Source organism: Coptis chinensis, chromosome 6 (genome assembly GCF_015680905.1).
Source record: "Coptis chinensis isolate HL-2020 chromosome 6, ASM1568090v1, whole genome shotgun sequence".
NCBI lineage: Eukaryota > Viridiplantae > Streptophyta > Magnoliopsida > Ranunculales > Ranunculaceae > Coptis > Coptis chinensis.
In genome coordinates, this window is record NC_141461.1 from 99,639,576 (window position 1) to 99,663,283 (window position 23,708).

Sequence of the window (23,708 nt, forward strand, 5' to 3'; positions counted from 1 at the left end):
TTCATTTCATTATCGGAGTATCGCAAATCACTACACTAAAATTGTAATGGAAGGCACTTGAATATGATATCAATTAATTTCTTAAATGGAAGAGAAAGCTTACAAATGGAGTTCACGCATTGCTGCCACATAGTTGGAGTCTACCCAGTCACCTCGCTCCACCATTTACTTGGAGCTTCGTCAATGCTCTCCTAGACCGCTATACATTAATCCATGGAGGATGTAATAAATTTCATTGTTCCTGCAGCATACAACATTATAAGAAACATAGGTCGTGAAGCAGCGTAAAAAAATTCGCAGGTGCAGAAACAGGCCGGAACCTTAAACAACCTACAATCTCTAAAAGAAAAAAACCCTGAAAAAATTTATAATAAAAATTAACATTTATTATAAAAATTATGATAATCGAAATGAAAGGGTGTGTACTTGGTATAACAATTGTCTCTAATAAAAAATTCCACATTAAAACCTGAGCGGATAACTACCGTCTCCAATCAACAATGCACTTATAAAAAGAAAGAAAAGGAAAACCTAACTTGGGATTGCTACGATGCACCCATAAAGATTTGATGTATATTTTCATCATTACATTCTAAGAGAGTTTAAATCTCAAGTCCTATGGAGCGGAGGCCAACCAACAAAAGTCTAAATGGCATCAACACCAACTGGAGATAACTACATGGTTCAAAGCTCCGAGCCTATTCTACCACATGTTGCTCAGTTGCCAAGATACCATTTCAATGCCAAAAGGATGCATTGATGCAATTGAGACGACACAATCCAAAGATCAAGTCATTCATTAGTCTCTGCCCATTCAGCTCCCTGCAATATGGGGCAACATTCAGTTTGGTAGTTGGTTGTGTTATGAATTCATGCCCAAGGTCCCTAGAACTTGACCTGCATTATCCCTCTACACAACTCCAATGCCTGCAGGTCCTAGGCTTCCTTCACAACACCATCAGTGTTCATTTTAATTAAAATAGAGATGGTGGTATCCATTTGCACAGTGTGTTGACTGGTGCTGCCCTTGGCAGTATGGGTCCAATACCCAAATAGTTAAGAATGTAGGGAGGTCTGCAAGTTGAAACAGTGTAGAAGTTTAGAGAGGAAAAAGTTGAAACAATATTGCCATAAACCCACCATCTTATTCACTAAACCAACACATGCTTCACACTCTGTCAAGAAAGATGGACTAATCAAGATGAGTGGGAGCAACTAATGGTGGTAGTTAACCTGATATGGCACTTTGTAGAGAAGGGAAAACTAACAATAGCGACAGGAATGCCACTAACTAACATTTCATTGAGCAACATACTTTGTGACGTGTTCTTCCACCTTGCATGACATCATCTATAAGTATAAATTTGTCCAAGCCTTATTGGTCATTGGTATAACAAATTCCCAGCTACATGTTAAGAAATTACTCTATTAGAAGTTTAACATATTGAGACCATATTTACACCAATCAAATCACCTACTCTTCATAGTTTGAACTCTCAAGAATTTCACCAAAAAACTTAGCCATTATCCTATTTGTTTCACACAGAATATCCTAAACGGAACTTTTATATGTGATTATGCACACATCTCCAAACCTAATTAATTACAATAAGTTGATTCTTGACTCGTCATAAAAATGCTTTTAACTTTAAAGAAATTGTTTTGATATGAAAATGCTTTTGGTGAGGCAGACCTTACCCAAGGAACTGACTTCGCGATTCAACCCTCGCTCTGCAAAATTTAAAATTCTCTAAGTGCAACTCAAATTGCCAAGTACAAAGTGTTTGTTACAATGATTCTTTGCGAGCTGTGCTAGGCCTACTAACAAAATGTTTATGCTCACTACAACTGATACAACGAATAGCATTTTAAGACGGCCATACCTTGTATTCCCATGGTTGTGTTCGTCTTGCATGCCATAACTGATAAAGCGTTTTCAGAAACTCAAAATATCAAGTTGTTCATTAGAAAATAATGAAACAGAAATATGTAAAGAGAAAAATTAAAGAAACCCAAATACAAAATTTAGGGAAGTTTGTACCTCAAGCAAAATGGGTTCCTTCGACTGCTATTAATTAAAAGATATACATACAAAACCCTCATCTACTCCAAAATTAAATTGAAAGGTGCTATCTAGTATCTATTGAAAAGTAATGATTATCCAAATTTCCAATTTGAAGAGGAAGAAAATGATCTTATTGACGATCGTATTCAATCGAGCAAAGAAAGAAAATAAAAACTGGAAGAAAGAAAGTGAGACAGTGCCTACACATGTTTGTTGAAGATATAGAGCTAGATGGCGTCAACATTAAACTAAAGAAGTGATTAAACCTTTCACATTGCACCTGTTAAGTTTCTAATAGCACCTCCTAGTCTCTATAATTTTATATTGTCAAACCACAAATATAACACTTATTCATATCATTTCAAGTACAAATAAATAGTTTGATATAGATTTAATCTAAAAAAATTACACCAATTCAGCAGAATCTGAATGCGTAACTGGAAAAGCAGAATGAGAAGAATAGAGAAAACCACAATGAATAGGATTCAAGAATTAAAATCCATAACAATATGTGTTTGAGGGGGGTGGGTTGTAAATAAATCAATTGCAGAAATCAAAGATTCAAAGTTTACTGAAAGTTTTGTTAGTGTAGTACTTCACACTAAGAAATCTATCCAAGAACTTACCAATCTATAAACTAACATAGAAAGAAGAAGTATGATATGTCACGGAGTGCTAAATAAGAAAGGCGTAATAATGAAATGCAGGTCAATGGATCTGACCTCGGAATAGGGCAAAGTTGCTCAAATTAAAACATCTTCTGAGCAACACGAAGTGCGCCAATGACATGTTTAAGAACAATATGTAGTAATACATAAGAATAAAGTTAAATATAAAATCATTTTGTATCAAACATTAAATTTAGAAAATATAAATTGTCGAACAAATCCATTGATAGTTGGTCTGTATGCATCTATATTATTGTCTACAAAATCTAGTGAGAAGCAACTGTGATGTAGGACCACTATCTATACTCAGTTGTAATCATCATTATAATACTCATTTCCGCAATGGATTTGTAGAAAGTAGAAACAATTTGACTAAATTGCCATATAAAGTGACCACTAAAACAAAATGAAATAACAAAGTAACTGAAAAAGTCAAAAGTGCAGTTCTTTAGCTTACTTGATAGGGCTAGGTTTTCTAGTGCTTCAGTTGTCATTTAGCTTTTGGAGTGTTTTTTAGCTGACGTACTATCAAATGCATATTCTTAAAGCATCTGAAAACATACATCAATGTATGGTAAGTGGTAATATAGTTTATATGATAGGGCTAGGTTTATGATAAGTGCACCTTATTGAGTGATGTCATGAGGAAGCTCTTGGCTTGAGCAAAGTATTACAAAGAGATCAACACAATAGGCTGTTAACATTAAATTCTCAATTCCACAAACAATGAGCAAACAATTCCATTGGAATTAAGAAAGTTGAAGCTAACCATAACACACCTTTTAACGACAATCAAGTGGTGATAATTCCGCGAAAAATCATTTGGTGTCGAACTTGTTGGAGTTATCCCTCACATGAGGAGAGAAACCGAGCCAAATGGGCAAATTCAAATCCTTGAGAGTCGAGGCCACCCAGCCAGATGAGGGCGCCGATGAGTCCAAGAATATATAGCTCGCTTAACATAGAGGCGACCAGCTCAAAGTGGCCAAATTTCCAGCCTTTCGACTCGCTTCGGGCCGGCCCAGCCTTTCCGGCATAAATTTTGGGCCTTGCTACAAGACCACGAAAATTTGGTTTTTGGAGATAAAACCAAAAATCAAGGTTTTGGAAAACATAAAACAAACCTAACAAGTCAGAAGGATTGGAATCCAGACAAAAACAAAAGAGAGAAAACCTTTACAGAGATACAACCCTGTAAAGAGATAAGAGTGATCTAGTAAGGTGAGAGACTGAAAAGGAGAGATTGTAATCTTCCTTCCCACTTTATTAAGAACTGGCTCTTGTGGAAGTAGGCATCATTGGCTGAACCACGGTAAATCTTTGTGTTGTGGTTTGCTTTTACCGCTTTTACATTATTATCTGTTGTTAATAGTTGTTTAGCGAGTTGGGCATGTTAGTATAGGTTGTAGTTGATATTTAGATTTTGTCCGGAGTTGAATTGTGTTCATACAAGTTATCTGTGTAGTGGGGGGAACCGATTGGTATTGGTATAAACCCCAACAAGTGGTATCAGAGCCTTGGTTAGAATAGCCTAGGGTGTTATCCGAATCTTGGTCAGAAGGTGTTTGACGAAATTCCTGAGAGAAGATTTGAGGTTAAATAACTTGTAGAGATGGACCATTCCGTGAACACTTCGCATGATGAGTCCGAATAGGAATAACTATACCATCCGAAAGCCAAGATGGAAGACTTGCTATCTTCGCAGGACTTGGCACTTCCCATTGAGAATGAGGGAGTAAAACCGTAAAAGACCGATGAGGCCGAGTGGAAAAAGCTTCGACGAAAAAGCTATGGGTACATTCGACGATGGATTGACGACGGTGTCTTTCACCATGTGGCCCCGAGACTACGACCTTCATGCGTGGAAGAAACTTCGAAGACACGTGTGAGAGGAAGTCCGGGTGGAAACAAAGTGCTAGTCGTTAAGAAGTTTGCGCAACCGCGAAGTACCAAGAAGGTTCTTCAATGTCCGAGCATCTTAATGAAGTACGTAATATCATCAATCGATGCATTTGATGAAGATCAATTTGGGAGACGGTTGAGGCTTTGTTTCTATTAGGCTCTCTACCCGAAAGTTGGGAGACATTAGCGGTTCTACATGGAGCGACCAAGGATGGAATTGTTACCATGGAGATGGCTACCACGCCTTTGTTGAATGAGGAGACTAGAAGGAGTGCAAGGAGCAGCTCCTCTCACTCGCAGGTCCTTTTCACGAGAAAACGGAGAGGTCGGCGAAAAACCATCTCGCTCTAGAGGTGATGACGAAAGTAAATCTAGGGGTGAAGCTAGAACTCCTAAAGGCAGAGAGGCAATGTTACTATTGTGCCACAAAAGGCCACTTCAGATATGAGTCACGAGAACAGGGATGGGATGAAGAATAACCGTGGTACATGAAGACATGGTGCGTAAGAACGGAAACACAGCAGAGATACTACCGCACTAGTCGGCGACCTAGTGGGAATTGTGTCGAGGTCGAGTGGTGTGTGCCGCCTTAGTACCTCATGTCGGGGATACGAGTGGGTGATAGATACTGAGAGCATCCTATCACGTCACAATCGCCCACAGGATTCTTCACTACCTACAGCGTGGTGAATATGGTGAAGTGAGAATGGGTAACAAGTGGCGCCTCGAAGATTATAGGCATTGGAGATGTTCATGTAGAAACCAATGTCGGCTACACCTTGACACTCAAGGATGTAAGACATGTCCCCGACATACGGTTAAGCCTAATTTCGCCGAAATTAGATGATGATGGCTTTGTAAACTTCGTTTGGTAACGGGGTATGGAAACCGAAAGCGAGGTTCCATTGTAAGCGCCAGAAAAGAAAACTTGCTCTCTTTACAAAACACACAGGCTAGTTTGTGTAAAGCGTAAGCGAATCGCGCGTAAGAAGAAGCTTCATCCGAACCGTGGCACAAAAGAGACCGTGGTCACATGGGCATAAAAGGGATGGAAGTTCTTGCTAAGCAAAAGGCCGCGCCAGACATTAAAGGTACACATTTAAGTACATGTACTCATCGTTTGGTAGGAAAGCAACACGGGGGTGTCTTTCCAAAGATTCCCGCCTCACGTAAAGGACAATCGTCCTTGAGCTAGTGCACACGCACTTATGTGGTCCTATGAGAGTGAAGTCCCACCGGGGAGCCAGTGCTTTGACATTCATTGATGATCGTCAAGAAAGATATGGGCCTATAGTCCGAAGACCAAGGATGAAGTACTTGGCGTGTTTGAGAAATTCCACAAAGATGGTGGAAAGAGAGACCGGGAAGTTGTTAAAGTGTATTCGCCGATAATGGGGGTGAGTACATTGGGCCATTTGAAGAGTATTGCCGAGTCATGGGATTAAAATATGAGCGCACCGTTCCCAAGACACCGCAAATGAATGGAATAGCGAGAGAGAATGAACCGTACCATTGTAGAGGATAAGATGCATGTTATCTCACTCTAAGCTACCTAGAAGCTACCGGGTAGAAGCAATGCGTCTGTGTGTGCATGTGATCAACCTCGTCACCAAAGAAAGCTTCAATAGTGATTATCCGGAGAGAGTATGGTCGCGAGATGTTGATTATGGATACTTGAGGGTATTTGGGTGCGGGGCATTTGTGCATATTCCGGCGATGAGAGATCCAAGCTTGATGACAAAGCCAAGCAGTGCATTTTTCTGGGTTATGGAGATGAAAAGTTTGGTTACAAACTCTATGATCCGATTAACAAGAAGGTAATCCGAAGTCGAGATGTTGTGTTCCTAGAAGACCAAACCATAGCAGACTTTGAGGAGGGTGAGAAGTTACAGGCTTTCACCAATGATCTTGTTGATTCAGAACCAGAAGTTCCTACTGTGGAACGTGCAGAAGGCATTGAAAATGCAGAGAACCATGAGTTTGAAGCTCATGATGAGAATCCTATTGCTCATGATGGGATAGAACCTATTGGTATAGAAGATGCGAGATGAGATGCATGAACCACCACCGCAAAGCAGAAGTGCATCCTCCCGAGGCACCCGCCAGATGGGGCAAGGAGGTCCGAGAGGGAGAATAAACTTCAACCAGGTATCCACCACATAATGCACGCACTACTATCGGATGGTGGAGAACCTATGTACTATCAAGAGGCACTTGAAGGTACGCACAAAGAAAAGTGGTTGAAGGCCATGCATGACGAGATGGATTCTTTGCATAAGAATCACACTTATGAAGTTAGTTGAGAAACCCACAGGGGAGAAAAGTTCTCAAGAATAAGTGGATATACAAAGTCAAGCATGAGGAGAACAATCCTCACCCAAGGCACAAAGCTCGCCTTTGTTGTGAAGGGATTTGGTCAAAGGAAAGGGATTGACTTTGATGAGATTTTCTCTCTCTGTAGTGAAGATGACTTCTATCCGGTGGTATTGGGTATGGCCGCAAGTATGAACCTAGAGGTTGAGCAAATTAGATGTTAAGACGACTTTTCTTCATGGAGATCTTGAAGAAGATGTCTACATGGACCAACCGTAGGGGTTTGAGGTCAAAGGCGGCAAGGAGCACCTAGTATGCAAGCCGATAAAAGAGCTTGTATGGGTTGAAACAAGCACCGAGACGATGGTACATAAAGTTTGACTCCTTTATGGCGAAGCAAGGATACAAGAAGTCCGCTTCCGATCATTGTGCGTTTGTTCGAGATTTCGGATGGGGATTTCATAGTGCTATTGGCCAGTATGTGGATGATATGTTGATAGTTGGCCCAAACATCAACAAGATATCCAAGCCGAAAAGACTTGAGTAAGTCCTTTGAGATGAAGGATTTGGGTCAAGCAAAGCGGATACTTGGATCGCGGATCACCGTGATGAAAGAGTGGAAAGTTGTGGCTTTCTCAAAAAGTTACATTGGTAGGTGTTGAAGAGATTCAACATGGATCAAAAGCGAAGCCCGTCGGTTATCCGCTTGGTGGCCATTCCGCATGACCAAAGAGATGTGTCCTAAGGGTGAGCATGAGCAGAGTCGGATGGAAAAGATTCCTTATGCATCCGCAGATGGGCGGTTTGATGTATGTCATGGTGTGTACTAGGACGGATATTGCTTTTCGCCCGTTAGGGTTGTAAAAGCGATTTGTCAAATCCGGGTAAAGAGCATTGGGAAGGTGTTAAGTGGATATTGAGATATCTCAAAGGCACTTCCAAATCATGTTTGTGCTTTGGTGGAAGTAAGCCCTTACTTGAAGGCTACAATCGACGCGCATGGCGGTGATGTTGACTTCGATGAAGTCCACCTCCGGTTATCCGGGTTACTTTGCGGGGGAGCGGTTTCTTGGCAATCTAAGTTGCAAAAGTGTGTTGCCCTCTCCCACTACTGAGCCCAGGTATATTGCAGCCACCGAAAGTGTTGCAAAGAGTTGCTATGGATGAAGAGGTTCTTCGACGAACTAGGGCTAAAGCGTAAAACGGTTTGTAGTTCTATGTGATCGAGGCGCCATCCACTTGAGCAAGAATCCGAGTTTTCATTCTAGATCCAAGCACATACACGTGCGTTATCATTGGATTAGAGAAGTACTCGAAGACAAGCATTTGTGTATTGAGAAGATCCATACCGACAAGAACGGGTCGGATATGATGACCAAAGTCTTACCGAAAGGTAAGTTTGATGTTTGTTGTGCTATTGCCGGAATGGCAGCACACTCCTCCTGTTGATTTGGCAATTGCATGGAGGTATCCCCCTCACGGTTCGGGAGGGGGAGATTGTTGAGTTATCCCTCACATGAGGAGAGAAACTGGAGCCGACGAAATGGGCAAATTCAAATCGCCGCGAAGTCGAGGCCGCTTGCCGGATGAGGCCGCGCCAGCGCCGAGAGCTCCAAATAACATAGGCGGCGACCAAGCTCAAAGTGAGCCGCCAGCCTTCGAGGCCTTCCAGTAGCGACTTCGCTTCGAGGAGAGCTACCAGCCTTTCGCATAAATTTTGTGGGCCTTGCTACAGTACCCGCGAAATTTGGTTTTTGGAGATAAAACCAAAAATCAAGGTTTTGGAAAACATAAAACAAACCTAACAAGTCAGAAGGATTGGAATCCAGACAAAAACAAAAGAGAGAAAACCTTTACAAAGATACAACCCTGTAAAGAGATAAGAGTGATCTAGTAAGGTGAGAGACTGAAAAGGAGAGATTGTAATCTTCCTTCCCACTTTATTAAGAACTGGCTCTTGTGGAAGTAGGCATCATTGGCCGAACCACGGTAAATCTTTGTGTTGTGGTTTGCTTTTACTGCTTTACATTATTATCTGTTGTTAATAGTTGTTTAGCGAGTTGGGCATGTTAGTATAGGTTGTAGTTGATATTTAGATTTTGTCCGGAGTTGAATTGTGTTCATACAAGTTATCTGTGTAGTGGGGGGAACCGATTGGTATTGGTATAAACCCCAACAGAACTGAATCTCTGATAAAAAAAATGATAGAAGCACACAAAGAGTCAAATTAATAAGTAAAAATTGAAATTTACAGCAAAAGATCGCATAGAACCACAATATATGATAAAAGAACAATGTGATATAGTAATTAGGGCCATTAACCATACATGGATGATCAACTGCCTTAGAGAGAGTTTCATTAATGAAGCACCGAAAAAAAAAGAAAGAAAGAAAGTTTAACTTAAAAGCTTTGATTGTTTTGTTTGTAGTGGAAATATCAGTTACAATCGGCCATGGAAAGTAGTCGATCAGCTTACATTCATGGGAGCTTTTTAAACACTCAAACATGGCGGAGACGAACTTTTTATTAAGAGGTCATGTGAAAATCCATTCTATATACCTATACTAAATTTTAAAAATACCCGAGAAAAACAAAATGGAAAGAAAAAGAAATAGCTTTATCTATCTGTATTTTTTCTAACTCGAATATTTAAATAGCTTTCTTAACTAACAACTCAAATTCACTGAGCTAACCACAACAACATAAATCCATAGCTTCCCACGGGTACTTTGACTGTTGGTATTGCACTTAATAGCTGACATAATAATGGCGCAACCCGTCTATGATAGATATCCTTTTATAGCAGAGAAATGACCAAAAAACATACCTTGGATCCAATCTCTTAAGTTGTAAGGTGCTTAGGGTTCATATGTCAATGCCATCCTGTCAGAAAAACCAAAATGGTAAAATATGTCAACCTTATTAAATTGTTGATTGTGAAGTTACACAACTACCAAATTTAGTGGGAAAAAAAATGTGCATTACTAAAACCGTAAGCTCACTCATACTAAGATCAAGTACTATTAACGTACAACAACAGACTGAGCCACTTGCTTATTACACACTGTATTTTAATGACAGTACCACCTTATTCACATGGTACGGTGCAAAGCATCAATTCAAAGACCAAGCTTGATGCTTAACACCATCAACAGATGATTAATTTTTGTGTGAGTTATGTTTCTCATGATAGTTAAGCTAAAACTATTGCAAGGTTCAGTACAGACATGAAAAAAAAATCTTTCTTGCTCAATAAAAAAAGCAATGCACATGGAACAAAAAATGATAAGTTGGTAATCGAAAACAATGTAATAAGAAAGTACAACTCTATCAGGCCGTATACACTCAAACATTTTTTTTATGGGGCATGAAATGCAACGTTGCACTATCAAAAAACTAAAAAAAACATAATTTAAGGAATGCACCCAACTAATGCCAAAATGTCAAAAAATAACAAAGAATAAAATTCTTTTCTCGCTACATATGAAATCGTGGACTCACCCCTTGCACTTGGAGCAAATGACCATTTCGTGAGAGTGATAGCTTCTTGGATGTCCCATTGTAAAGCTCCTCCAAGCTAACCTTCAGTGGATGCATCACATCCGTGCCCCTTCTCTGCCTTCATCCTCCGCTGCTACCACCACCACCTAGTAACAAATTTCTTGTCAGACTTGCAATCCCATAAACATAATAGATATAAACAAAATCTTTGTTTAAATATGTAACTCAAGCTATAATGTAATAGTCAAGCTCAAATCAGTATGTACCATTAATTTATGCAGCAATTACTAATCCCAGATCAGATCAGTATCAATAGTAACAACATAATACAAAACCATATAATTATCCAACACCTTCAGAAAGAAGAAGAAGAAGAAGAAGAAGAGAAAAAAATAAGTAAAATAACTTAAAAATCCAAAATCTCATACCCATTGCTTATTAACCTATGTAAATCACTGGAGAAAAGAAGAGAGAGGTTGAGTTTAATCTACTTAGCTTAAAACCCTAAAAAGTTTAATCTAATTCGGAACCTGCCTATTTTATAAGAAGAAAAGAGGTGTGAGACCATAGTTCAGAACGACACATTGATTTTAAGTACTATTCCAATACAAAAACAATAACAAAATTTAGGCCACCACTATATTGTCACGAAGGGAAATAATTTGGAGCTCTGAAATCTTGACAGGTTGTGCATTTTCTTTTTTTTTGGGAAATCATATTGCTAGAACAAACCCTGTCAATGGGAATCGATGCCCGGTATTTTTTCACCTCAAGGAAGAGAAAGTACTAAGGAGGCGACAGATCTGACCGTGCAGCGGGAGGAGGATTTTGGAGGGCTACTGGAACTAATACACCAATTTTCGATGACCGGAAAAGGGATGATCCGAAAAAAGAACTTGGTTATAAGCAACGTCTAGTCTTTCATACAGGGCAAGGGACACCATGTAAAGAAAACAAAACAAATTGGATCATGCATGAGTATTGCAATAAGAATCATCAGATAGCTAAAAATAGTCGGGAAAATGTTATGGAGGTATGTTTTTAACTCTATGGATCTAACTTAAATTATTAATGTTTATATTTTGATACATTGCTTGATACAATAGCAGAGACAAAAAAAATAAGAGCAATATTAAACTTATGTATATTCGATTTAGGCATTCTGAAGATCGAGGTTGATCTAATTATCACCGTATTATAATCATATGGTATATGATACCACCACATACGTCCTATATATGTTAAAGATGGAAAATATCTAGTCTAGTATCAGAATATGTGATTGTTGGCTACACTTCTTCTGAATGCAAAGAAGAGATCCATGTAGTTATGTAACGCATACTTAGGAATATGCAGAAATAGTTGGGAATGCATATCAATAAACTAATTGAATTTCTTTCATTTATTAGTTTTCTAATCAGTTGACAACTACAACAGTTAAGAGTAGGAATCATTAAACCTGCATTAACAGGTATTTGTAGTCTGTACTCATCACGTTCATAATGATAAAAGAAATGCATTTGGTTTAAGTATGAAAGTTTTGTACAACTTAGAAGGCACAACTACTAATTTTGAATGGAATTATACAATTGTCATGCACTCTTCTTGTGAAGGATAAAGCACTGTCTACAACTCCATAACTTTTGTTTACCTGCAATACATGTAAAAGTTGGATTAGAAAGTGACCTCCAACCTACGAAATGATTCTATATCCATTCTTCCCTCATTTATCTTACCCCTCTAATCTTATAAATAAGCAGATCTTAAACTTGTTAAATTCTAACTTTTCAGTCACATATTAATATATAATAGTGGTTCTCAACCATGACTTCTTACTTTGTAAGGATTACAAAGAGCATAGCAAATCGACAGGACACGTATTAATATATAATAGTGGTTCTCAACCATGACTTCTTACTTTATAAGGAATTAAGGATTACAAAGAGCATAGCAAATCGAGATTGTAATAGAAGTTCATTTTACTGTTCAACTTTAGTGCTCAACTTGTTAACAACAGCAACAACAACAACAACAATGTGGCTAAGTAAAATACTCGAACTAAATTATTGACAATGAACCAATACATTCCAGCAAAGATGATGAGGTGTGTGGTGTAAACATTTCTACTACTGGGGTGTAAATCGTCTCCAAAATATATATTCATAAATGTATAGTGTTATGCATAGGTATAAACAGATTCACTTATTAATTATTAAATGAATTATGTTAATGTGTTTGGTGTTAAAGCACTTCCAAGTTGCCCAAACCAATATTTTTTGCGATAACTATAGAAGATAGCAACGAAGACCTTTAAATGTTGATGTCCAAAGGTGCGTTAGAAGAGGATTAGCATATGTATTGAAGGACTACAAACTTAATAGTTTAGTTTAAGTGTTACCTAATCAGCATTCACTCCACAATCCACAATAAAATGTCAATCAAAGCCTAGAAATTCATATTGAAATGCATTTATGTTGAAAATTGCAGTTATGATTGATAGTACCATGCTAATGCCCAGAAATACAACATATAAAAATATTCTACTTGTGATGTTGACTCACCTCTGTACTTGTTAAAATAAGTGTGGTGAACACCGTTGGCATGGTCTGTTATTAAGAATTCCGTAGAGGTCTTCAGTTGGATACCTGCACACAAAAAGAGTGAAAATTTGTCGTGAACTTTACATTCATCATATCCGCATGCAATCTTGTATCCACAAAAAGGATCAAACCTCCACTAATCTTGATTATGTAGTAACTGGTCTAGATATACATGCAGCTCCTCGAAGCACATATACTGATATACATCATTTTTTAAATGACATTTCAGACAAACCTAGGATTGGCAAAAATGGAAAAACCATTGAATGAAAAGAACCTGGGCTAGTGGAAAAGAAGAAGAAAGAGAGAACATTCACATCCAGCCATGAATCAGTTCAAAAGATTGAATGAAAACGTGCTAGTGCAAACAATCTGCAAATATAACATATATAATACAGACTATACTTGAATTGCAGGATCCATCCAAAGTTTTTTGATATCTTGTGCAAGATGTTAGTCAGGGATGGATAACTCAACCTGCTCCCAATTTCTGATATTTTTCCCCAATTTCCTGATGCCAAAATAAAAGGAATTAATATACTTATTAAGAGTTGACCTCCTCTAAAAGAAACAAATAACCATTTTTTAAAGTGGCCTTCAAGGAATCCATATGATCAAGCTAAAATCGAGTATTAAAGCTTTTGAATTGTGGAATCTGTAGAAAAGTGAAACTCTTAGAAATGTACGTAGTTGGAGCGGCAAAAAAGACAGACTCAAACTTTATTCTTGTCAGACAAATCATACTTTAAGGAATCAGTTCCATTGTGAAGGAATTCCTTGGACCCATCATGCAGTAACTATAAGAATAAATTCAATGAGGCTCAGGGGAAATTAGATATGACTCATCAAAGGGCAATGTTTTTCAAATATAAATATATTGGAGACTAAACAACAAAAAAAACCAACACACCCTTTCTATTATTGCATACTTTGATTGTCTGATATACGTTGGCATGGATAACTGAGACATAGCTATTTAGTTCGGCCTCGTCAAATCCCGTATGGAAAAGAAGCTTTATCTGAACAATAGTCACACAGAAAGATTTCAGAAGAGAGTGTAAGTTCAGAGGAAAAATAGAGTTACGGGGATAAAAGAGCCCAGGTTCTAACCTGTTTAAAAATGGTAGACTTTCCCAACTCTCCAGCTCCTTTCCCCACAATGAACAGAAAGAGAAGTTTAGTATTCAAGAAAAACATTCTAACACACGTTCTCCCGTATCATCGAAAAGATCATAACAGACTGCCACAGGGAATTCACAATTTGGAGCTTTTCTACATGAATTTAGAGGTGGAGAAAGAAGGTTTTCGGGGACTCGTGGGGTTTAGAATTTTATTTGTGGGGGACTCACCGTATAATTGTACTTTTTTCCTCTCCTGATTTCTCGTGAGTAAAAAGGGTACTTAAAATTTGCCTACGTGGACACCCTCAGAGAGCAGGAAAAGGGACTGCTATTATATATATATAAAGATACCACATTATTTTTCATAAGGAACTACGTGGAAACTTGATCCCTACAGAATAGATCTTGGGTACGTAGGCAGCCATTATTTGGTTCAGTTTCATATCCCCCAACATCAAATTCCTCTATTTCTTGGTAGTCGTTCTTTTTATTCTTCTCGTTGTGTTGAAGGCGGTTTATTGCCTAAACAAGATTGCTATGCTCAAATACCCTCATGTTTGTATTGGCTTCTTCTTTCTTTCTTTCAAGTAGTTTTTTGTTACTTCCAAATATTGTTGTTGCAACTGAAATTGCTTTTATTTTTTATCTTTACTTTTTGTTTTTTCCATTTGTTTGTGGTTGGGGGATCATGTCTTTTTACTTGTTCCTTCTTTGCATGTGACCATACAACTTTTTTTTTTTGGGTGATATAACTCGAGTCATTTACATCTTAGTTGGAGATAGATTAGATATATTTTTGTGGTTTGATCAAGTAGCAAGTCCTGTATACATGTGTTTTTGTTGTTCACTTACCAAAAGGGGAAAAGAAAACATGAAGTTAAGCCATTTAAGTAATAAGCATGATTCATTTTATTAGACGAAAGATCAATACAAGAAACCGGGTAGGAAGGACATCTATATATTCTAGTACTCATTATACAACTAATGCATCTTATGTTCCTCACTAGTATGGAGTTTTTAAAGATTTTTAAATAATTTGTTGTTCAACTAATGAATCAATGGCTATAGGTTTACTAATGGTGAAGTTCTTTGCCATGTTTACTTGATGGGCTTTGCTAGTTCCCTTTTAACTCTTAGAGATAGATTACCACTGACAAGAAGTAATTATGAAAATTTATTATACCCGAGCGGTTCAATGAACAAGTGTTTGACCTATATTTTCCATGTACACCGTGAATCGGTCTTTAACTTTCGATCCCCTTTTTTATATATCCGTCGTTGTTTTAAGTTTTAAGTTTTAAATTACGGTTTTGGATTTGTTTGATGTGAAGCGCAATGGTGTTATTGAATCCGGGGAATTTATTAGGTCATTGGGCATCTTTCATCCCAACGCTCCACTGGAGATGAAAGTTGCATGTAAGAATTGATTCTCATTACTTACACTTATATCCATGATCTCATATTAATGTACTAGATTCTACTGGTAATCAGTTACTCAAAAAACTGCCCACCTTTCCACTGTATCCTTTAATTTGTTGATCACACTTTGGTAAATTCTTTGTGTAGTTGCATTTCGACTATATGATCTAACGCAGACTGGGTTACTTGAACGTGAGGAGGTGATTTAGTATATATATCATTCAGGTTCTCTCCATTTATTCCGTATGTATGTGCTTGACTTATCAAGAAGCATGTTATAGTACACAAGACACATGTTATCATGCAGAATATTGAACTAGAGATATCAGATATGGATTTAGAGATGGGAATATGTGATCTTAAAATCTAGTAAATATCATATCATGTTATCGACTATGTTTAACACAGTTTTGATCCCACTGACTTTGGGGAGCCATACAGTATAATTCTGACTGATTGGTAAATAATCAATTGAAAATTTTAAGCATTTCATTTCGGGTGTTCAAGACCAAATTTATATGCTTAGAAAAGTTCGTGATTGAACAAATGTCTCAACTTATAATGAAATGATGAGAAGTCTTCGACCAATACTTTTCAATTTTGTATGTGCAACAAAGGGTCATTCATAATGAGTCACAAAGGGCATACCACATGACTGAATATAAGAAGACATCAGACGTTCAGACCAAATTATACAAGGCATACAACATTTCAATGTGTAAGAATCTGATTCTTAAACCTATGTAACTTTTGTTGTATGTTTCAGTTAAAGGAGATGGTGTTGGCTCTTTTGATCGAGTCTGATCTGGCCCTCACTGAGGATGTTGTCGAAACAATCGTGGATAAGGTCATCTGCTCTCTCTCGAATTGTACACTTACCTTATATCTGTTTGTTATATATTCTCATTGCTGTCTTGCTATAGACATTTACTGACGCAGATTCAAAAGGCAATGGAAGGACAAATATGCATCAAATGGCTGCACGGTTATTATCATCTTAGACAATTAAAGGTGGTGGTGGGTATGTGCACGGTTGTAGAAATGAAGAGCCTTGTCTCACAAAGACTCTGGAGGATTGGAGGACATCAAAGTTGATAGCGTCGGACTGCAACAGCTTGAATCCGTGGAACAAGAAGCAGAAAAGTGTTAAGACTTGTTAGTAAATGAACCTGGTGTGGGGCATGCAATCCATGAAAAGTTTAAGGTGCAAGTTTTGAGTAATGGAAAATCATTGGATGAGAGTATAAGACGGAGTTCCCAACTATGGCTGAAGCAGATTCAGATCTCCTTGTCGAGGTTGAGGGTGTGGTTGGGGATTTCACTATTTCAGCAAGGATAAGGGTGTTTGCTCCCTAATGCTTGAACGAGGGCCAAGGTGGCAGTGTCCTCTTATATTTATTTATGTAAACGCTAAGGGGCTTCCAATTAGCACCCTCTTTTTTCCGTGGTAGTTGAGTTTGATTGTTTTCTTTTGGAGATAATAGATTTTAGCTTTTGTAGAGATTAGATTGTAAATTTGAACTGGCTAGATTAATTGATGTTCTTCCAATCAAGTTTCCTTCCACTTTCGCTTGTTGTATCAAATCCAAAACTACAATGCCTCCCACAAACCTACAAAACTAAATAGAAGATGAATTGATGATGGAAAATCAGAATAATCTTGAAGATTTGAACATCTTCAACTAGAAGAAAAGTGATTTGGTTGTGCCAGGGAAGATTTCTTCTTTAACATATTTACAAGACTTCATGGGCGTGAACTTAATCAGTTTGAGCCTTTGAGGTATGAATGCAAACTGTAGTACAACCGTACAATTTAATTAGCAGCTCATCTTTCATTAACGCTCATTTTCACTGTTGTCAATCTAATCTTAGTTTGATCGCATTTCCGAAATATATTGGCCCCAGAATCTATGATCCTAAGATTAAACAAATTAAAAATGAAGAGGTTACTGTGAAGGATTTATGTATTGATCCTAACACCATAAAGTTTGTGATTAGTAGTTGTAATGGTTAATTTAGTACTACTAGGAAAATGTGCGTTTGTAATCCTGTCACTGGTCAGCTGCTCCAAGCCTCCAACTGCCTCGTACGAAAAGGAGTCAAGGTTTATATACTCTGTCAACTGGAATCACATTCATTAATTCTACTGGTATTGCCTGCAGGTATTTTTCCACTAAGAAATTTATGTTGTAGCAACTCTGCAACTCTTGAAAATGGAAGAATCTTGATCTTAAAGGTTGGAAATGGGCACCATGTTTACGATGTCCAGCTGCAGCAACTAAGATCTTTGGAGATTAACCCGAAAAATTGGTACGTCATTCAACCCTTTGTAGAGAGCATTGTTCCCTGATGAAAGCACTTCATATCATATCACCCCATTATCAAGTTCGATTTTGATGTATTCATAGACTCAAGTTGCAACTGCTCTAGTCTTTGCTGTTGAATGTTAATCCGGTGATTAAATTATTGAAATGCGATGAAAATTTTGTTCAAGAATATACAAAATCGACAAGTCAATTGGATACAGGTCACCACAAGTCAATTGTAACTTCCTACAGAACATTTTTAACTGTAACACAGTAATAGCTCAGAGTGTGCATCAACTGCATGCAACTATGCAAGTGCGCCCGACATGCAGAGATCACCGAGTATGGAAGGCCAACTTTTATCGAACTTAATTCAGTGACAGAGAGTGCATCGCAGAACTTAATAAGAAACACAGTATAGGTGCATAAATTCCCTAGCAATCTCAAATCCCACATATGATGATATGAGTGTACAAAATGAGTAAAAAAAAATGATGAGACCAATTATAGACTGATGGACAAATGACATTTAACAATGCAGACTAGATACAAAAGTTTATAATAAACAAGAGAAATAAAAAGGGAAAAAAAAAAAAAAAAAAAAAAAAAGTGGAGGGACGTTGAGCACAGAAAAAAATCTAATTTCCCCTCCAAAATCCCCTATTTCTCTCACAAAATCCTAGTTTTTCTTGATCTCTCCTCATTTTAATGGCAGACTAAAGTACTAAACAAAGGGTTTCTTAGTTTTACTCCATTTTAGAAAAAGAGTTTTTGTGCAATCATAGATATGGGATGTTCGACGGAGAGTAGTGGATTTGAGCAAAGATGGGGACTCGATGACGACTTAACATATATAGTCATGTTGAAGACTTTCTACAGTGAAGTAATCGCCATGACCTGGTGGTAATGGTTTTGACAGCAGTATAGTGGTTGCAGTCCAGTTCAACTGTGGAACTGGGGTGTATCTAGTTAAGAGTTAGGAAAGTCTCCCGAGTCCGATTGTCCCAGCTAGGATGTTGCACTAGGACTTTTCAGTGAAATTTAGGAAGTCATGAAAATACCCAAGTTCATACAGAAATCAAGAATCGACAAAGGAAATGTTAAATGTTGCATGGATCTAATCAAAGAAACTTCGGGAAGATGTCTCTGTCTCATGTCTTCATTGTACTGGAAGAGTAAATGTATATGTGATTCCATCCCTACTTTATTCAGTAACTTGTGACAGAGGGAATTTCAGGGCTATTTTGTGCCTAAGAAATGAAAGTAGCAAAAGTCAAACTTCCACAAAAAGTAAGACATACCTGTTAGTCTGTCACTGAATTTCTTCTGTCCACCCCACTTCACGGAAGAGTCTAAGACTGAGATTAAGATAGTTGATACTAGTGCTGTCTTTGGATCAGAGAACAAAACCTTCAACTTATCCCTGTAGCTAATTAGAGTTTGCAAGTCATGCATAAGTTGTGCAAAACAACCACAAGAGAAGCTGCAGTAATCTTAACATCAACTGTGTTATGTTTCGCTGATATCAGAAAACATAGATTCTAAAAGGAAATTTTATTTTCGTATCACTTCTAACTTGTTATTGCACAAGTAATATACATATTTTTCATGTAATGTAATATCACAGAAAAGTTGACCTGGGTCATAAAAGTATGTTCAATGCATGGTTAAAATCCTAGATCAAAACTAGGGAAATCATTCTTGTCCACTTGTTCTTTTCCTTTGCTCTTAAGTTCCTTGCAGTTCTTTCTTTCAGGATCTTCAGGGCAAGAGTCCGATCCAACCAAACTTGGTAATGGTAAATCAACACCTCCATTATGGGGACCTGACGCAGGAAGCTTTTCAAAACATTCTGATTGTGAAACCTCAGTAACCACTTGGGCATTACTGCCTACGTTATAATTTTCTGGATTACCATCAGGGATGTGTATTACGCTTCTCCTCATTAAATTCAGCTCGAACGCATCTTGGCCAAGTAAATCCTGATTACCAAACTCACCTAAATCTGAATCTTGGGAAGAACCGATCTGCTGCACAATAGCCTCTTTTGCCGGGGGCATACCCTCCTTCATTGGCCTTTTAAGAGTGAATAAGATTTGGTGGGCTGCAAAAACAGGAACTTGCTATTACACCAATATCACACGCAAACTTATCTCGCTATATAATGCTTGAAAATTTGTGGAAGCAGACAAACCATCACGTATTGGATCTGTTCTAGTACCACTTTGGCTGAACTTGTCCTTATCTACATTAAAGCTTTTAGGATATAAACCCAAATCTTTACCTGAAGATGTATTATTTGGAGGTCCTGTGCGTCCATGACACATGCATTTAATGTCAAAAGTAAAACCAGTAAAAAAGGTAATCATAGCTTAAGAGTTGAGAGCAGCTGCAAGTGATAAAAGCATTGTGAGGCATTGGACAAACCATATGACTTGGTCTTGTTTCTTCTGTCACTAGAGTTCAACTTCATCCTATCAACAGTAGAGATGGTAGGACATGAGGCCAATGATGTGCCTAAAGAGTTGGCATTTTGGATGTCTCCTTCAATATCAAAACAAAAGAGTTATGAATTGCCAGCCAACAAAAGTAAAGTAATGGGAATACAAATATCAATTCTATACTTTCAACATGCATAAAGTCATTTTGCATGCGTCAAGCAGATTTATAGACTAGCAAATGTATTTTTTATTTTATTGGCAAGCCTGTTTTAAATGAGATCGAGAACTTTTGATCTTGCCCTTGACCCTCCAGTATCATCACCCAAAGGTTTTACCGACTTTGCTAATCAGCACCTGCAACTAGCTATATAACATCCCGTATTTTTTTCTTTTCATTTTTCATAGTATAATAATAATAATGATGATAATATTATTATTATTAAGTAAAACAAGATATAGGATAACTATCAGCTTAGGGATAAAAGTCCCGTAAGTAACTAGATAAGTTTCAACCCTTGTTTTTTTCGGAGAGGTTTTAAAAACATAAAAAAAAAAAAATAGGGTTTCTCACGGAGAGTTTTTGGGGAAAGACACCGAGAACTTTTATACAGAAAAGATGGGGTTTTACTGACGGCAGAAAATGAAGATTTTTCCTGGTAGCTGGTTGATAGTCGGAGCGCGCTAAAAGTGAGTAGATTAGTTTTCTATTTCACGGTCTAATTATCATGTCTAAGGCTTCCGCTCATGTTTTCTGTGCATTCTTTTGTCGATATTATTATTGTTAGTTGTCGTGGTTAAAACTTGTTAAATGGTAGCATTACAAAAACTCTGGAGGTTGATTTGTTGAAACTGTTCGAACTCTGGAGGTTGTTAATGGCGGCACTAAGAACTCGCCAGTAAACATTTATGTGTGGACTGTTATTGTTGTTTTTGTTGATTTAAGATTAGTGGTAGTAAGGGGATGAATGTCGGGTTTAGAATCGTTGATGGTGCTGTCGAAGCTCCCAAATGGTTGTTAATGGCGGCGACCAGAAACCGCCCAGTTTAAATTAAACTTTGTTGTTTGGGTTTTGGGTTATGTTTTTGAATGGGTTGTTGGTGATGGGATTAGGAGGATTGATTGTAGGGGATGGGATCGAGTGTTGTGAAGTGGGGAAGCTCTTGAACAAGCTGTTAATGGCGGTGGGAATTTATCCAGATCTAGTTTGGAGGTAGGAGATTGAGTTAATAAATCTAGTTGGTGCTTTTGTAAAAAGGATAGGGTTTTTAGCAAGGGGCAAAACCGCTGGAATGAGGAAGTGAGATGGTGGTGGCCGGGATTCGAGCCGGTGGTGGCTGGTAAGACGATACTATTCATGTGTTTGGTTGGGCTTGGGCCTTAGGTGGTTTAGTTGTTGGGCCGAAATCTATTTCTGTTTTGGGCCTTAGTTTGTTAGTTGTTGGGCCAAAATTAATCTTTTGTCTTGGGCCTTAATTTGTTTCTTTTGGGCCAGTTCTATTTGTTTGCTTGGGCCAGTTCTATTTTGTTTGGTTGGGCCGAAACTAAGTTGTGATTTCTTTGAGCCAGTTTCTAATATTGTTTTGGGTCAGTCCATAGGACTTAATATAGATCCAAATTGGGTCTTTAAATAGTTAGACCTTTGGGCTTTGGTTTGGACTTTGATTGTGGACTTTTGACTGTTTAATTGTGCTACGTTTTATGTTGTAAATTGTATGGACAAATCAAATGCTAAAATATTACGGAAGCCTGCATAAATTGGTTTGTTTTTATCTAATAAAGATTTGACGTTGATATGGCGTATTTTAGACACGTGACAAGATTTATATACTAAGAGACATAGCCATAAAGACCTTTGACTTGGCTATGATTAAGTCTATTGGGATAGGTGCTTGACTTTAGGCTAAAATCTGTATATATATACGTGTGTACGTGTATTAACTATTATGTGATATTTCAATCTCTTATGATATACGGCGCTATGACACTTAGACATCAATTTGATTAATAACGCGTAAACAATAATACAAGAAACAAGATACTCCTCCGTTCTCTGAAATAATATATGCAATAAAATTCTATAATGCGTAAACAGTTTACCACACCCTTTTAAAATTTTGAATCTCTCCACGCCTCAAGTTTTGAAAAATGAGATTTTATGACTGATGATGTCATATGTTAGGTGGGTATTCATTGAATGTGCCATGAATGACCAGATTGTTTGGACTGCCCTAGAGAGGAACTAAGATATTCGCCTTGCGGGTTAGTTGTATTCCTTGAGTGTACGGGAATGTAAGGTTGGGTATTCCTTGAATGTAGCGGGAATGACCTAAGGTACAAATTATTAGAATGAGTTAATAAGATGGAAGTCTTGCTTGAGAAGAAACTATACCGGTTGAAATGACGAAACTACTTGTCTTCCAAGCTGTGAATAATTAAGTTATGGAAAAATATAAAGTGATTGTTTGGATAATTAAAGTATGATAATGTTTATATGTGGTTAGTCTACTCATACCAGCAAATTCCATTTTGCTGACCAATGTTTGTTTTGTTTTGACAACGTGGGTGTGTTCTTGAGAACATAGGTGGAAGGCAGTGGAACCACGGCGTGTGATTTGGATTCTTGTCTGGAGCAGTCCGTTAGTTCTTTTATTAGGTCTGATCTTTTTTGGAAAGATATAATAACGTGAGTTGACATATTTATATGACATGAGAGTACGATGTTGAAAATTGTTATTCTTAGAATTTGTTTATGTTTGTATTGGGATGGAAGATAGACTTTTATAAAGTAATAAAGAGAAGTTTAGAGATTATTTTTGTTGTTAAGATTCTTTATGATGTAGGTTTTAGGTTTTGACATGTGTTGTATCCACCCCGTCATAGCCTGGGTTTTTAGACAATTGAATCGAATGACGTTTGAGATATTTATATTTCAAATATTCATTTTTTTAATTGTTTAGAAAATCGGGCTGTGACAAGCTAGCTAGCAAATATTGTAAAACGTATGAGTCCAAAAGCTTGATATCACAAAGAAGTTGATACCTCCTTCCAAAAGTATCGCCTCCCCAATCTCGACCGGATGACACGTTAGCTCAAGCTTACTCCCGATTCGACATCTTACGAAAACTTCGGTACTACTTACTTTCGGAACAGTTCCATCTTTACTTAACAAAGTGACTGATAAAATAGGTGATCGAAGAAGAAGGGGGGAATGTAGGCGTAGGTACTTCATCTTAACAGTTCAACAAAAATTTGATCCAACACTCCACCGGATATCGTCAACGAGAACCTCAAACAACAATTATCATGACCTCGCCAAGATAATCTGGTAGTATAGCCTTAATTTGTTTTCTATAAGATTCTAGTGAATAAG

At 37.7% G+C, this 23,708-nt stretch overlaps 2 protein-coding genes and 2 long non-coding RNA genes across 4 annotated transcripts; all 4 read right to left on the minus strand.

Annotated features, from left to right (window-relative positions):
• Window positions 1–423: 423 nt before the first annotated feature.
• Window positions 424–2,705, minus strand: LOC147496100 (uncharacterized). The gene is made up of 3 exons (XR_015199906.1): window positions 1,884–2,705; window positions 1,699–1,731; window positions 424–1,074 (listed from the first exon to the last, which is right to left on the minus strand). It is a non-coding gene; the product is annotated as an uncharacterized LOC147496100 (long non-coding RNA).
• Window positions 2,706–12,042: 9,337 nt separating this feature from the next.
• Window positions 12,043–14,498, minus strand: LOC147496101 (guanine nucleotide-binding protein alpha-1 subunit-like). Its single transcript, XM_086568526.1, has 5 exons — window positions 14,161–14,498; window positions 13,980–14,069; window positions 13,528–13,561; window positions 13,012–13,095; window positions 12,043–12,101 (listed from the first exon to the last, which is right to left on the minus strand). The coding sequence occupies exons 1-5, from the start codon at window positions 14,245–14,247 to the stop codon at window positions 12,043–12,045; spliced, it is 354 nt and encodes a 117-aa protein (XP_086424652.1). The 5' UTR covers window positions 14,248–14,498.
• A 1,323-nt stretch (window positions 14,499–15,821) lies between these two features.
• On the minus strand, window positions 15,822–18,213 carry LOC147496102 (uncharacterized). Its single transcript, XR_015197973.1, has 2 exons — window positions 17,842–18,213; window positions 15,822–17,763 (listed from the first exon to the last, which is right to left on the minus strand). It is a non-coding gene; the product is annotated as an uncharacterized LOC147496102 (long non-coding RNA).
• Window positions 18,214–19,433: 1,220 nt separating this feature from the next.
• Window positions 19,434–23,410, minus strand: LOC147496103 (uncharacterized). Its single transcript, XM_086564876.1, has 4 exons — window positions 23,378–23,410; window positions 20,324–20,440; window positions 20,091–20,204; window positions 19,434–20,000 (listed from the first exon to the last, which is right to left on the minus strand). Exons 2-4 carry the CDS (start codon window positions 20,367–20,369, stop codon window positions 19,564–19,566), a joined length of 597 nt encoding a protein of 198 aa, XP_086421002.1. The 5' UTR covers window positions 20,370–20,440; window positions 23,378–23,410; the 3' UTR covers window positions 19,434–19,563.
• Between the last annotated feature and the right edge of the window lie 298 nt (window positions 23,411–23,708).

Excerpts from the sequence above, each read along its gene's own strand:
- LOC147496101 (XM_086568526.1), bottom strand. The coding sequence starts at position 14,247 with ATGTTTTTCTTGAATACTAAACTTCTCTTTCTGTTCATTGTGGGGAAA. Across the intron at positions 14,070-14,160 it reads AGTCTACCATTTTTAAACAG|ATAAAGCTTCTTTTCCATAC; the intron begins GTTAGAACCTGG and ends ACTATTGTTCAG. Across the intron at positions 13,562-13,979 it reads ACGTATATCAGACAATCAAA|GAAATTGGGGAAAAATATCA; the intron begins GTATGCAATAAT and ends TTTTGGCATCAG.
- LOC147496103 (XM_086564876.1), bottom strand. The coding sequence starts at position 20,369 with ATGAAGTTGAACTCTAGTGACAGAAGAAACAAGACCAAGTCATATG. Across the intron at positions 20,205-20,323 it reads AAACAAGACCAAGTCATATG|GACCTCCAAATAATACATCT; the intron begins GTTTGTCCAATG and ends ATGGACGCACAG. Across the intron at positions 20,001-20,090 it reads AACAGATCCAATACGTGATG|CCCACCAAATCTTATTCACT; the intron begins GTTTGTCTGCTT and ends CTGTTTTTGCAG.